Genomic DNA, 16,290 nt, shown 5'->3' with positions numbered 1-16,290 from the left:
CCAACAGAAGGCAGAGGAGCTTGGTGCTGCGGTTCTAGGCCCAACTGGGCTGTGGAGCCCTCAGAGAGTCCGTGCTCCTCCGCGTGGAACACGGGCCGGTTGGTTAGATGACCTCCAGGGAGGCCTCAGACATCAATATTTTATGATTCTAAGTGGAATGTTCACAAGGAAAAACTTTCATGGCCTTTATTACCTATGGCGTGCCAGGGACATGTTGTCGGGCAGCCAGAAGTTACTTTTATTGTGCCAGGTACTGTGCTAATAATTTTACATGCATTATCTGAATTATCTCATCTCAGTCTCACAGAAACCCTCCAACCTGGGAATTATTAGTACTTCCGTTTCTCATATGAGAAAACTGAGGCTTAAAGAAATGTTTTGTTTTCCTGAATATCAATGGTCTCTCACAGATGAACAGAGGTTGGACTGTTATCAGGGCCAGCCCCTCACCCTGAATTGTGCCTGCCATATTTCTGGAAGGTGGTGCCTGGACTCTGCTTGGATTTCCCCAGGGCTGGGGAAAAACTTGGTTTTTTGGAATCATTTTTTTTGGTTCCATTTTTGGAACCACTTTTTGAATGGTTCTGAGTATAAGAAAACTCTTCTTCACAGGGAGCCCAAACTTCTTTCCTTGTAACTTGTGCTACTCTGTATGGTGGAAAGAACGCGGGGCTGAGAGTCACAGGCCTCGGGCTAGTATCCCAGCCCTTCACTGAGCACCATAACCACAGGCAGGTGGCTCCTCTGGGCCTCAGTTATCCCAGGTGAACATGAAGGGATGGGAGGAGTTGAACTTGGGGTCCCTTCTGGTTTGGACACTTTAGGATTTTTATTATATAGTTCATGATGGAGGGTGTAACATACACCTATCTGATCCCAATCATGGAAACAGTGAAGGAGTGAACATTGTGTTCCAAGAACAGGTCCCTTTCTGCCAAAATGTCTGTGAAGGTGGCAACCCTGCCAGCTGAGATGAATCCAGAAGGTTCTTATAAATGGAGTTCTTGTCTGGTCTTAAAACCAACTCCCTCTTCTCTCCCTCCTTCTTTTCCCTCCTTCCTACTTTTTTTCTCCTTCCTTCCCCCACCCCCCTGCCCTCCCTCTCTTTCTGATTTAGAGAATGTCTCTAAATGTGGATTACTGTAATCTCCCAAAGTTAGAGATCATGTCCCTGGCAACACACTTCTCTCATACGTTAAACAGACAGAATCAATCCTTTTCAGGAGTAGAGAAAAACCTGCAGAAACATAATCCAGAGTTGTTTCATGTCTCTTGAGAACCTTTAAATTTGGCTGCTAAACTCATGGCTGTTGGGATAACAGTTTTCAGTCATGAAGTCCCTGCACAACTTTTGGGGGCCTCTGGAATAGTATGCCTAGGTGTGCTTTGTTTGTGAATGTGCATTTTCTGGGGAAAAGCATCTGTGAAAGAGAAGAACAGCCTTTGACACTGGGGGTAGCCTTGGTGTCTCTAGGAGTTGGCTTGGTGTTCAGAGCTGGGCTGTGGTGTTCTCTGTATCTGATGTCACAGAACACCAGCCGTCAGACAAAATGAATCAAGACAATAAAAAGAATACTCCATAATCATGTTTGAGCAGAGAATAAAAATAAGAACATTGTCCAAGCCACAAAAATGACCACACATTCCCCTTTCCTGGCCAATGGGAATGCTGCTTCCCTCTCTACCTGCTAGAAAAGAATCTAGATGACCCATTATGATATCGCTCCCGTTTCTCAACTATTCAGTCCAGAACAAGAGCTCCATTTCCTTGAAGCTTCCCTGAAATGATCCACCACCAGCCCAAATCCTATAAGGAGTCTGTTCTAACAGCCTCTTATTGAGAAGCCTCCTGAGTCTCATGGCATATGCTCTCCCTTGTTCCACTGAATAAACTTGACCTTGTCTAGTGGCAGGTGTTCCCAATTGCCTTGACCACAGGGAATCGCATGTCTATAGCTTTTCAGTATCTGAATGGGACTAGAGAAAAAGCCTACAATCCATGCTGACCAGTCTCATTTGAAATTCATGACTAGAAACCCCAAGTGGACCCTGGAGTCAGAGAGGCAGTTATATGGCAAGTCCTTAGTCCATTCGGTCTTCCTGTCTTCTAGACAATTTTTCCTCCCTTCCCTATCTCAGATGGCGATCTTCCTGCCTAGTTCTCTGAGACAGGGACTTGGCGTCATCTTGTTGGGTTGTATTATAGTAGAAATATGGGATCAGAAATTAGTAAAAAACAAACGAAAGACTGTTAAGTAAATTGTTAGAGGAAGGAGGCATCTCAGTAAAATCAAGAACAGTCAGGGCATACGCTGATACAATACAAAAATGTAGCCCATGGCTTTTTAAGGAGGAGTTGTTAAATATATCACAGTGGGACCATCATGGTGAAGATTTAAAAAGAATAGAAAAGAAAAGCCCAGGAACTCTGCCAGTTAGCATATTGACATTGTGGGCGTTGGTATCTGGTTTGCTTAGTCCAAAGCCTTCAGTTCAGACAATGGTAGAGGAAAGAGAAGACATATTGATTCAAGTAAAAGAGAAGGTCTCTCAAGTTAGTCAGAAAGAGGAAAAGATTCAAGTAAAAGAGAAGGTCTCTCAAGTTAGTCAGACAGAGGAAAAGATTCAAGTAAAAGAGAAGGTCTCTCGAACTAGTCAGACAGAGGAAGAAAGTGTAAAGCAGAAAAAGCCATCAGGGGAAAAGTTACAACAGGAGACTGCTACTAACACCTTTCTATCAGAGGGCGTAAGTGTCCAACCAACAGCACTACCTCTACAGGAGACTGCTACTAACACCATTCTATCACCAGAGGGCATAAGTGTCCAATCAACAGCACCACCTCCATATGCTAGGAGGCTCCCAACCCCCGCAGTTGATAGTTGGGATCCTGAGACAGGATCTCAAGTATTAACATGCCCTGTATTTGAGGTAGGAGGGCAGCGAATTTACCATGCTTTAAATTTCAAAACAGTGAAGCAGCTAAAAGAGGCTGTAACAACCTATGGTACTCAAGCACCCTTCACTGTAAGCTTGGTCGAATCCATTAACAACTTGAACATGACGCCAGCAGATTGGGCTAATATGTGTAAAGCTGTGCTAAATGGAGGTCAATACCTGTTATGGAAGGTTGCCAATGAGGAATTTTGCAAGGAGACGGCTAGGCAAAATGCAGCAGCTGGTTATCCTCAGAGAAATCTAGATATGTTGTTAGGAAAGGGACCTTATGAGGATCAGCAGCAACAAATTGCATATGATCCTGGCGTATACTCACAAATTGCTGTAGAGGCGATTAGGGCATGGAAGACTTTACAAGGACATGGAGGTTTACAAGGTCAATTATCTAAGGTAATACAAGGAGCTAATGAACCTTACGCTGAATTTGTAGATAGGCTTATTCAAACAGCTACCAGAGTTTTTGGGAATACAGAACAAGCAATGCCATTAATAAAACAACTGGCTTATGACCAAGCAAATCGTTGGTGCAGAGATATCATTAGACCATGGAAACATGAAGATTTAAACACATATATTAAATTATGTAGAGACATTAATGAACAAGAACAAGTTGTTTACTGCAGCTGCAGTAAACCAGGCTTTAGATGCCAGAGACATTAATGAACAAGGGCAAATTGTGGCAGCTGCAGTAAAACAGGCTTTAGATGCCAGGCCAAGAACATGCTACAATTGTGAACAGGACATTTTAAAAGGAATTGCCCCATAGGAGGAGGGTTTAACAAAACTAGGTATCAAAGGAGTAGAATACCGGGTATTTGCCCACGATGCCGTAGAGGGAGACATTGGGCTAATGAATGCCGTTCTCAAACCACCATAGAGGGTACTCCATTACACTGGGCTAATGAATGCCATTCTCAAACCACCATAGAGGGTACTCCATTATCAAAAACCGAACAAGGACCAGGTGTTTATCCACGATATTGTGGAGAAAGGCATCGGGCTCCATTGCCAAAAAATGGACAGGGGGGCCCAATGCTCCAGGGCCCACAACCACAAATATACGGAGCACTGGAGGAACCCAGCAACCCCATCAGGGTAGTGCCCAGGACACATTGTCCATCAGATCCCTCATCAGACAAACCAGAGGGAGCGCAGGGTTGGACATCTGCGCCTCTGCCAGATCAATACTAACTCCAGAGATGGGAGTTCAAATCATTCCCACAGGGGTGAAAGGACTTCTTCCCAAAGGAACAGTAGGCTTATTATTGGGACGCAGCTCTTCTACTCTAAAAGGACTTATGATAAGTCCTGGGGTAATTGATCCCGATTCTGAAGGTGAAATAAAAATTATAGCCAGTTCTCCAAAGGGTATATCATTAATTTCACCAGGAGATAGAATAGCACAGTTACTAATAATACCAAGCCTATATGATAAATTTTCCAGTCGTGCTGTAGAAAGAGGTTCCAAGGGATTAGGCTCCACAGGTGTAGATTGGGCTATGCTTTCTTTAAATTTAGATTCTCACCCCATGCTAAAACTAAATATTCAAGGACATGAATTTAATGGGCTACTGGATACAGGTGCAGACCTTAGCATCATCTCTCGTCAAGAATGGCCAAAACATTGGCCATTACAACAAGCCACTCAAACGCTTCGAGGCCTAGGAGTGGCAACTAATCCCCATAGAAGTGCAATGGTATTAGATTGGAGGATCCTGAAGGATGTGAAGGAACTATACAGCCATATGTATTGGATCATCTTCCCGTAAATTTATGGGGACGAGATGTCCTAGATCAATTAGGTTTGACATTAACAAATAACATCAATCAAAATGCACCCACTATTATGGCTAGACAAGGTTTTAGGAAAGGAAAAAGATTAGAAAAACAAGAACAAGGTATAGCAGCACCAATACAAATAGATCAAGGAACAGACAGACATGGGTTGGATTTTCACAAAGGGCCACTGAGGCAATAAAAATTACATGGAAATCAGAAAGACCAGTATGGGTTCCTCAGTGGCCCCTGACTAAAGAAAAGATATAAGCAGCCCATGATATGGTCAAACAACAATTAGTGGAAGGACATATACAACCTTCTGTATCTCCCCATAATACTCCCATTTTTGTCATCAAAAAGAAATCTGGTAAATGGAGATTATTGCAAGATTTAAGAGCCATTAATAATGAAATGAGATGGTTATTATGGGACCTGCTCAATCGGGGGATTCCTCAATTGTCTGCTTTGCCAAAAACTTGGTATGTTTTAGTTATAGATATTAAAGATTGTTTTTTTTCAATTCCAATTCATCCTGAGGATAGTCCACGTTTTGCATTTACTATCCCTGCACTGAATCATGAAGGTCCTGATCAGAGATATGAATGGAAAGTACTCCCTCAAGGGATGGCTAACAGCCCAACTATGTGTCAAATTTATGTTAACAAAGTAATCCAGCCACTTAGAAATCAAAATCCTGAACTACAAATATTTCACTATATGGATGATGTATTATTAGCACACAAAACTAAAAACACATTGCTAGAATGTTATGCCACACTTACAAACTTATTAAAAAATTATAATCTAGAAATAGCAATAGATAAAGTACAATTAAATTTTCCAATTAATTATTTAGGAGTTCTATTATCCTCAACCATGGTCCGTCCACCAAAAATTCAAATACGAGTAGATCAACTCAAATCACTTAACGACTTTCAAAAGTTATTAGGAGACATAAATTGGATAAGGCCTTATCTAGGTATACTAACAGGAGAGTTGGGACCTTTATTTGATATCCTAAAAGGTCCATCAGATCCAAATTCACCCCGAATGTTAACGCCTGAAGCAAGAAAGGCATTAAAAATCATTGAAACATATATGGAAAATATGCATTTGGATAGAATTGATATAAGTTTGCCTTTATTATTTATTGTACTACCAACAAAAAATATTCCTACAGGAGTATTTTGGCAAAAAGTTGCATTATTATGGGTACATTTATCTTATTCTCCTAACACTATTCTTACTAGGTATCCTGAGGCTGTAGGACAATTAATACTCAAAGGAATAAAAGCAGCAAAGGGAGTGTTTGGAATTTCTCCCAATAAAATTATTACTCCATATACTATGAATCAAATTGATGAATTAGCTAATGAGTTAAATACTTGGGCAATAATCATGTGCAAATATAATGTTTCACTTGATAACCACTTACCATCTAATCCTTTATTGTCTTTTTGGTCATTGCATCCTGTAATTTTTCCAAAAATGACAAGAAAAACACCTATTATGAATGCTCCAAATATATTCACTGATGGGTCAAATAATGGTACAGTAGCAATAGTTACACCTGATCAAACTTTTACATTTTTAGTACCCAAACAATCAGCTCAAAAAGTAGAGCTTAATACAGTATTACAAGCTTTTGTGATGTTTAAAGATTCTGTATTTAATTTATTTTCCGATAGTCAGTATATAGTTAATGCTATAGTATTCCTTGAAGATGCTGGTAGGATTTTCCCTTCTTCTACTGTTTTCTCTTTGTTTTCCACTATACAAAGTCTAATCTGGGACAGAAAAGATCCATTCTTTATAGGACATATCAGGGCACATACAGGATTGCCTGGAGCCCTTAGTCTGGGCAATGATTTAGCAGATAAAACTACACATGACATTCATATTTTCTCTACACTAGAAGAAGCTATAAATTTTCATAAAAGGTTCCATGTCAATGCTAATACTTTACAAAAGCATTTTAAAATAACCAAGGAACAAGCTAGACAAATAATAAAACAATGTCAAAATTGTGTGACCTTTCTACCGCAAGTTAATCTTGGAGTCAATCCTAGAGGATTGATACCTAACCATATTTGGCAGATGGATGTCACACACTTGCCAGAATTTGGAAAATTAAAATATTTGCATGTTACAGTTGATACTTCTTCTGGATTTTTGATGGGCTCCCTTCATGCCGGAGAAAAAACTAAAGATGTTATAGCTCATTGCTTACAAAATTTTGCCACTGTGGGCATTCCAAAACAGTTAAAAACAGATAATGCCCCTGGTTATACTTCTACCTCTTTTAAACAATTTTGCTCATCATTTGGCATTACTCATATAACAGGAATCCCATACAATCCACAGGGACAAGGCATAGTTGAAAGAGCTCATCAAACTATTAAAATGTACTTATTAAAGCAAAAAGACGGAATTGGGAAGGGGTATATATTCCCCAAAGATAAACTTAAAATAACCCTTTTTACTCTAAACTTTTAAAATTTGGATTCATCAGGGCTTAGTGCTGTGGAAAGGCATATGTGTCCAAAAAATGTGCATAAGCCCAAGGTACTTTGGAAGGATATTCTAACAGGATAATAGAAAGGTCCTGACCCAGTAATTGTCTGGAGTCGGGGGTCTGTTTGTGTGTTTCCACAGGAAGAACAGCAGCCAATTTGGATTCCAGAGAGATTAACTAAAGTCCTGACCCAGTGATTGTCTAGAGTCGGGGCCTGTTTGTGTGTTTCCACAGGGAGAACAGCAGCTGATTTGGATTCCAGAGAGATTAACTAAAGCGATTTCTACAGACCAAAAAGAAGATGATTTGGCTCAAATCCATAACAGCTGATACCCAAAACTCCAATTTGGCTATTCTTACATCTGCACCAGAACCAGTATGCTTTTTTCAATATCTATTTTATTATTGCCCTTTCCCATATCATGAAGTTCTGTTTTATTTTTTGAGCTCATACAGACCTAGGTTAATGTTTTGCTGATCAGTCCTATTTTTTGACTATAGAGTTTTTAAACATTGCAATGGAGATTTCACCTGTAAAAAGTTATAAGGCCTTTACTATTATGTTATGTGTTGTGTGCACACTTGTGTTTTGTGTTATATGTTTGAATGTACGTATGTCCATATATCATATATGATGAGCACTCATGAAAAAATGAATCCAAATATTTTTTTTTATTCACGTGATTTAGATGGTTTAATTTAAATTGGGTAAACAACTGTTGAGGATTGTTTTAATATGTGAACACAAAAGGAGGTTAACAGATCTGTTTGTTTACTTTCACCTTTCCTTTTCATTATATTTAATAATTCTCTTCAAGATAATGTAAATTGTTAAGAAAATTGTTTTCTTTTAGTGCCTTCTGGAATGTTACACAATTTTTTCTTTAGCCATTATTGCCAGAATTCCTATCTTCATCCCAGTGCCAGTGAAGACAATGTAAATTGTTAAGAAAATTGTTTTCTTTTAGTGCCTTCTGGAATGTTACATAATTTTTTCTTTAGCCATTATTACCAGAATTCCTATCTTCATCCCAGTGCCGGTGAAGACAAAGATAAAACCAATCTACAGCTTCTGCAATAGCCATCACCGAACTGCTTGCAGAACTTGCCTAAACTATGTGTCACTTGTATGCATTGTGAACTCACTTGTATGCATTGTGAACTATCTTTTGGTGCAGCAACTTGTGGTAGTGTTGGGGTATTTTTGCTGATGATGTCATCGGTGGTACAAATTTTCCAAAAGGAGCCATCAATTGGCTTGGTGTATCTTCCTCCCTTCTGCTTGTCATGATCGTTCAGCTAAAATTTGGGGGCCAACAGAGGTGAGGCAAAGAACCTCACCCCCCTGCTGGTACAAAGACCTCTCCACAGGTGTGGCTGTATACTGGACCGGTAATCAGTGACGGGTAAGATCCAATTGCGATGGTACCAACCTAAGACAGGAGGCTGACGCCCTGAGTTCAGCTCATCCGATGACAGGTAAGGACCATATGTAGTATTGGACAACCTAAGGCAGGCACGGTCCCTAAGCCACATGCTTGTTGTTTAAACAGAGATGGGGAGATGTTGAGAGCCACAGCCAAAGGGGCCCCAGCAAACTTCCAGCTGCCAGCAAACTTCCAGCTGCTGGCTGATGATTGGCTCACAGCGGCCCCAGCAACATCTAGCTGATTGGCTCCTCTGCGGTGATGCTCATTGGGCTGTTTCCCTGCCCTTTCAGACCACGGAGCTGCTCATTGGGGGACTTCTTTGGCTCCGCCCACGCGACCCAGCCAATCGGCCTCAAGAGCAGGAGGATTGTGGGAGGTGGAGAGGCTGGTGTTGGGGAGAGAGGCTTGTGGGAAGCCAGTGGTGGCAGTTGGGCTCTGAGGGTTTTTTCCTGAGGAGCTGCTTTGTTTGGCGTGTGTAGTTCTAAAAATAAAGTTAGTTTCTTTTGACAAGTGGCTCCTGAATTGTACCCAGCCAGACTGTGGCACATCCACCCACCTTCCAGTGTCTGCCCATGTACTCTCGCTCTCTGCCTACTCTCGTGGATCAGGGATGGGTACACTGCTGCCCAGGGCTAAATCCAGCCTGCCCACCCCCTGGCCATGCTTATTCCCTTATGCATTATCTATGGCAGCATTTGTGCTGCAATGAGAGAGTTCAGCGGTTGCAGCAGAGACCTTGTGACCTGCAAAACCTAAAATGTTCACAGATATTTTAATGCATGGCTCATTACAAAAGAAGCTTGCTGACCCCTGGCATAGATGAGCTGGCAATGCACTTGGTTAAGCCTCCACTTGTACTCTAGATCCCCTGCCTCCAGCCTCTTCCAGGACATTCCTCTATCAATCATCTTTGTCTCTCCTGCAAGGTCAACAGTTTCCTGTCTATTGGATCACTCCCTTCATGCACAAATGTGTTATTTCTCCTATCTTAACTTTTTCTTCATTCTACTCTCCCAAACCATTTCTTTTGCTCCCCTTTGTGGCACAACTTCTTTAAAGAATTTATCCTCCCTGTCCCCAAATCCTCTCCTCCCATCCACTCCCCTGCCCCCACCCTGCCCCATATTGGGGACTGAACCCAGGCGTGCTTCACCACTGAGCTACATCCTCACCCATTTTTACTTTTTATTTTGAGAGAGGGTCTTGGTAAATTGCCCAGGCTAGCCTCGACTTTGTGATCCTCCTGCCGCAGCCTCCAGAGTCTCTGGGATCACAGGTGAGAGCCACTGGGCCTGGCCCATTTGCTCTTCATCCATTGTAATTAGGCTTCTGTCTCCACTACTTCACCGGAGTGGCATTTCTCAAAGTCACCGATGCTAAACCCAGCGCCAAGCCCTCACCCCCTTCTCCTTTCAGCAGCGTTGGTTCAGTCCAGCACTCTTCCTTCTTCCTCCCCAAACTCTTTTTTTTCTTTCACTTGGCTTGTAGGGCACCCTGCTCTCCTGGATTTTTTTTCCCCCTTAACTCTGTGGATCCTCCATCTCTTTTTCTCCATCAAATTAATATTGGGATGCTTCAAAGGTCTAGGCTTGGTCTTCTTCCCCCCTCTTCTATCTATATCCACATTCTCCTTGATCTTATCCAGTCTAATGGCTTTAGATAAGAACTCAGATTGATATCAGCTCAGACCTTTCTCTTGAACTCCAGAACTGCCTGACCAGTAGTCTCATTGCCTCCTTCACTTGAATGATCCATAGTCTATTCTACAACTCGACACACCCAAAACAGACCCCCGCCTCCCGCCTCCTGCCTCCCTGCAGCGGCTCCATTGGCAGCCTTCCCCACCATTGTCAATGGCAACTCCATTCTTCCTTTTCTCAGGTCAAAATCTTGGTGTCGTTCAGACTCCTCTCTTTCAAACTTACTTCCAGTCTATCAGAGAATCCAACTGAATTTACGTTGATAATATATCCAGAATTCATCTGTGTTCCAATACGCCCACAGTACCTCTCTGGGCTGAAGCGTGAACCCTCGGGTCTGGCCTCTAACTCGTCTCTACCTCCACCCTTGCGTTATTTCAATGTGGCAGTCAGAGTAGTCTTTTAACATGGTTAGATAGATTGTGACACTCCTCCATTCAAAACCTTGCAGGGGCCGAAGCCCCTTCCACTGGCCTGCATAATCTGGACTGTTACCCCAGCCTCCCTACTTGTGCTGTGCCACCCGTGCTCCTGCTGTAGGCTCCTGCTGTAGCTACCCACAATACTCTTGCACTAGTACCCATTGGCTTACTTTTACATCCTTCACATCTTGGTTCACATTTCCCCACTGAAGCCCACCCTGGCCTGACCCACCCCATGTAAAATGCAGCCCCTTTCCCCTCTCTCAGTCCCCTTGGTCTACTCTATTTTCTTTTTTTCTACATTTCTTATCTTCTAACATTCAAGATCAGTTTCCCAATTGTTGTCCTTATTATTTCTTGCATGCCCCCCGTCCCCTGGAGTCCCACAAGGTTAGGGATCTTGACACCAACCACCTAAAAATGGACTTGGCCTACAGTTACCTTTCTGTAAATATTTGTCGCATGCTGCTGAATAGATTAAAGACTGACCATTGCTTTGGTCCAGAGTTTCTCACTGAGCCCTCGAACTTGGGTCATAGTCAATTCTATGCATTTCCTTAGTAGAGAGTTTCCTAGGCTTGGTATTTGCATGCCAATCTCTGGATTATTGCTCCAAGCATAATCTGTATTTTTATTTACTTTATCCTTTTCCTTAATATAGACTTATTTTTTGACAACTAAATTAATTTTATCAGAATATTTCACATCATGGCTCTGATGTACTAGTTCCGTTTCTCCTAATACATTAAAATAAACATATAGCTATTAAATGAAAAAATGCTCATTTGTATTAACTGAGGTCATCTTGCTTAGCTCTTGTGGTGACCTGCCTATTCTTTTCCCTTCCATCAGAAAGGCCTCCAGCTTCTCCCACCTCCTCAAATCCCACCGTCCTTCTCTAGGAGGCCTCGGGAAGCTCCTCCAGCCTCCTGCTCTGAGCTCCCTTCACACTTACAGACAGAATGCTTAACCCAACATGTGGATGCCGACATCCTAGTATGGTTGGGCTCATGTGTTGAAGGCATGTTTCCCAATGCAGCAAAGTTCAGAGGTGGGCTTTTGGGTAGTGAGGGACCAGGAGGGCTCTGACCTCATGAGTGGATTAGTTCATTGATAGCTGAGTGGACTACAGGAGGTGGTAGAAACTCTAGGTGGTAGAGCATGATTGGAGGAAGTAGGACACTAGGGGCATGCCCTGGAGAGGTATTTCTTTTTTTTTTTTGGTACCAGGGATTGAACCCAGGGATGCTTAAAACCACTGAACCACATCCCCTGCTCTTTTTTAATTTTTTATTTTGAGACAGGATCTTGCTTAGCTGCTTAGGGCCTCATTAAGTTGCCGAGGCTGGCTTTGAACTTGTGATCTTCCTGCCTAAGCCTCCTGAGCTGCTGGGATTATAGGCGTGCGCTCCACGCACCGCTCGAAAGGTATCGATTGACCCTGGCTTCTTTTTCTTTCTCATAAGCAGAGTAGCTTCCCTCTGCTGTGCCCTTCCACCCTGGTGTTCTTCTTCCTTGTCTCTGGCCCAAAGCAATGGACCCAGTTTGTAAAAAGCTGACTAATATTCCATTTGGTTTTGTTTTCTGTTTTGCATCATAGGATAATGAAAGATCTTCCTAGAGCTATACATAAAAGAGATGTTAAGAGTGCTCGACTTCCTTATTTTACAGACTGTCAAGGACATTAAGGGGCTTTCCCCAAATCACTGCTAAGTAGGGGAAAAGCCAAGTCTTGGGTCTTCTGATTCTTCACTCTCAGAGGGGGAATCCACCAGCACTTGCTGGGTCCCTGTAATGTGCAGGAGAGAACTGTGAATAGAACAGATTCAGGCCTTACCCAGAGCTTACAGTGTGCTCAGGAAGACATCACTACACAAACAACCTACATGATTAAGCAAATCACCCGCTTTGGGACTGACAACTCAGCTGCATTGTGGGTTAATTAGGCCACTCTGGTCTCACCTATTTGCCACTGTGCTCAGGGAGAAGGCAGCCCAGGAGCTCAGGGACTCTCAGCCTTAGGAGTAGCTCCAGTTTCCACCTTGCTGCATTCAGCTGGATGGTGACAGGAGAGACTGCCAGGTCTGCTCTGGAGACAACCCCTCGGTTTTCAGAGTTTGGGCATCTTGGACATTTTTTGTTGTTGTTTTTGGTATTGGGGATTGAATCCAGGGAACTTTACCACTGAGTTACATTCACAGCTTTTTTTTTTTTTTTAATTTTGAGACTGGCTCTTGCTAAGTTGTTGAGAGTCGTGCTAACATTCTCAGACTGGTCTTGAACTTGCCATCCTCCTGCCTCAGCCTCTCAAGTTGCTGGAACTTTAGATGTGCGCCACAACACGCATGTTGGTCATTTTTGCCGAGGGAGTGCCTATGATGTGGCTTTGATGTGTAAAAAAAAAATCCTGAGTTTCCGGAAGTGGAAACTCTTAGTGTCATGTGTGAGGCCCATTGCAAAGCCTCAGGTAGCTTCACCTAACTGGTAAAATGCAGGTTCTTCTAAAGAGGATGCACTTTTGTCCCCGTTTTACCATTATATCCAGAGCTTGTGCATTTCCTTGAGATCGTTCGGTGGGGCTGGTTAACCCATGCCTAAGAAACTCCAATTCCATCTGCCTTAGTCTTAGAAAATTAAACCTAACAAGTGATGTGACATGTAGTGATCTGGAACAGGGGTGCATTTAACTGAGAAAGCACTGGAGGCTTCAGCTCTGATTCTACCTCTCGTGAGGCTAGGCAACTGGCTTTGTGTTTCTCAGCCTCAATTTCCGCCGCCGCTGTCAAGTGTGGACAATAATGACTCCTGTACCTTCTGACATTCTTGAGACAGGAGATGGGAACATATGGGAGAATCCTTATCAGATCTCAAGTGCAACAAAATGTCACTTAAAAATTAACCTCCCATTATGAATCCTCTTTTGTAAAGTTCACATGGAGGCTGAGAGAGAGAGACGTGTTAGGGCTAGAACAAAGGGTCTCCTGATTCTCACCAGGTTACTGTACCAGGGCCTGCCTTCTGGTAGAGCAATTATTGGCAAGAGCAAGTTCCTGGGGAAATTAATAGGGGCTGGGAGGGAAAGGAAGGGAGGAGAGTAGAGGGATCTCCTGTCAGGGTATGGTGAGGGCAGCGGAGGGGAGGGGGCAAAGCTGAGCTCTCTCTTACCTTCTCAGTATGTGGAGGGGGTGGGATCGGGTCTCCTCAGGGTCAGGGTTCTCTGCTGCCACCTTTCTTACCCTCTCTCAATTTGCCTATGAGTAGCTGAAGCTGCTTCTAGTATAAAATAACATGCATTTTAGTACATTTTGAAAGGAAAGTCAAGTTTTAATGATCAGTTTCATGCTCCTTGGTATTTTCTTTCAAGCAAAGACCATGTTTTCATAAGATACTCCATTTCAATGGGGTTATTCTTTTGGCCACAGCAAACATTCCTGAGTGGTAGGTTTTAGGAGGTGTGCCAGTTTATTGCTTCTGGTGTCCAATAACTTGGGAGGATCTCTCTTCATACCCCCCCCCCCAAGGTCATGTTATTTCAGAAACCTACAGCTCTTCAATGTGTACTCTAATAAAAGCCAGCACCACTAATTCTAAAGGAAAGTGGGCTTTCCAAATAAGACCAGCTGTGAATGTTTAAAAAAAAAAGGTGTAATTTTAGCAACAGGAGTCCATACACCAAAATTCCACGCAGTTGGACTTCTTCAGGCGTTTTCACAGCCATTTAAAAAGATGTCTTCAGCAAACTCATCTAAGTTAGCTATAAATGCTTGGCATGATGGACATGACGTGTCTGTAGGCCAATATTCAATCCAGGTTGAGGAGTCTAATGGGTAGATGTACCTACCAAGAAGAAATGGAAACAGAGTTTGTGATGACGGCCACACACAGAGCGAAGCTGTATTAGATCTCCCTGGTAAGAGACTATGGGCAGGTCCCCAGGGCCCCAGCTGTCAGTCACACTCTTCGGAACCAGCCTGGGGAGTGCATAGACCCTTAAAAGATGGTGAGCTGTTTGGGGCTCCCATGGCTAAAGGTGGAAATGGCATCTATGTCACGGTCCATATTTTGTAAACAGATTTTAAGGTACATATTTAAACATTTTCTGAGGACAGATTAAGGGAGCTGGTGTGGTGCTCCTGAACTGATTCATCATGCTGGTTCCGTCATCCATATGGCCTGTCACATAGCTGCCAGGACATTGCCAGCACTTCTTTGTTGTCAGCACGTGTTAGTTCATTTATGTTTGCAATGGTTTCTTGGTAAAGAGCAGGGTGCATAAGAAGTGTATTGTGCAAATAAGTAAGAACTACACTCAGTTTTGGAGGGAAGATCAGAGGCCTCAAACTACTGGTGACTTACTTGAAGCTGAAATTGTATTTTATCTGCAGGGCTTCTTTACCCATAATTAAATACTGTCTTCCTTTTACCAGGTCTGCATGAGCACAGGTGGTCTTTTTGATGAAGGTGATTTCAGACCCTTTCTCAGCGACGGCTTCTCCTGAGAGACACAAGGAAGCTTATCACATTCTTGTTCTCATGTCACAGTTATCAACCCTCTCAAGCGTCCAGTTCCTTATGGCTTCTGAGAGGTTAATGGCCACTGGAGAACCGCACTAGTCACATGGTGAAGACTTCAGACTCTGGAGCCAGACTGTCTCACTCAAGCTCTAGCTGTGCCATTTCTTGGCTGTGTGACTCTGGGCAAATATTCTATGCTCTGTATTAAGCACTCAGTCCTTTCACCTGAAAAATAGCCATAATGATAAAAGCTACCTCGTGGAACATTGTGAGATTCAATGGGTCAATGTGTGACCAGTGCTTAGAACACAGTAAGAATCATGTGTTTGTTATTACTGCTCTTATAGACTCAGAATTATTGCTCTAATAGTTGAACAATATTAATTCCCATGTGTCATATAGAAAAAGAGAAAAGCATTTGGTAGCTGGCAATGGTCAACTTTGTTGAAAAGAATAAGACCCGAAAGACTTGGAAAACTTTAAGGAGAAGAACTGGGATTCCCAAAGGATTCAGAGTCGCCTAGAAGCTGGTTCTTCTTCCTGGAATGCACTCCTCCCCACGTTGGTCTGTTGAATTTTACCCATCTTTAGACCCCCTTTCAATCTTCACAGTATCCACTAAAACTTTCTTGTCTACTCTCTGTTGTATGAGTAATGGGGATGGAACCCAGGGCTGGAGGCTGCTAGAGGAGACCTCCACCACTGAGCTCAACCCCCAGCCCTCCCTCACTCCTTTTATCGTAAATTTCTATCAGTGTTTCACATCACATGTCTGTCTCCTCATCTAGACTAGAAACTTCTTAAGGCAAGGACTGTGTCTGATTCACTGCTATATATTTAGGACTGATATTTATATATTTAGGACTGATATTTTAACTTTTTTTTTTTAAAGAGAGAGAGAGAATTTTTAATATTTATTTATTTTTTAGCTTTCGGCGGACAGACACAACATCTTTGTTGGTATGTGGTGCTG

The 16,290-nt window shown here is 42.7% G+C and overlaps 1 protein-coding gene across 2 annotated transcripts in view; it reads right to left on the bottom strand.

The window, feature by feature from the left end:
- Positions 1–14,500: 14,500 nt before the first annotated feature.
- Positions 14,501–16,290, bottom strand: part of LOC308640414 (complement C5-like) — a gene marked incomplete at both ends in the record, with an annotated part of 84,717 nt that continues 82,927 nt past the window's right edge. For both annotated transcript variants that reach the window (XM_081278487.1, XM_081278488.1), the window contains 2 exons: positions 14,501–14,639; positions 15,159–15,297. In XM_081278487.1, the coding sequence (XP_081134613.1) occupies positions 14,501–14,639; positions 15,159–15,297 (278 nt within the window). The remainder of the gene's footprint in view (positions 14,640–15,158; positions 15,298–16,290) is intronic.

This window comes from Spermophilus citellus (assembly GCF_964194105.1).
Source record: "Spermophilus citellus genome assembly, chromosome: 2".
Taxonomy (NCBI): domain Eukaryota; kingdom Metazoa; phylum Chordata; class Mammalia; order Rodentia; family Sciuridae; genus Spermophilus; species Spermophilus citellus.
The sequence above is the reverse complement of the archived record's forward strand: the minus strand, read 5'-3'. Positions and strand labels throughout refer to the sequence as shown.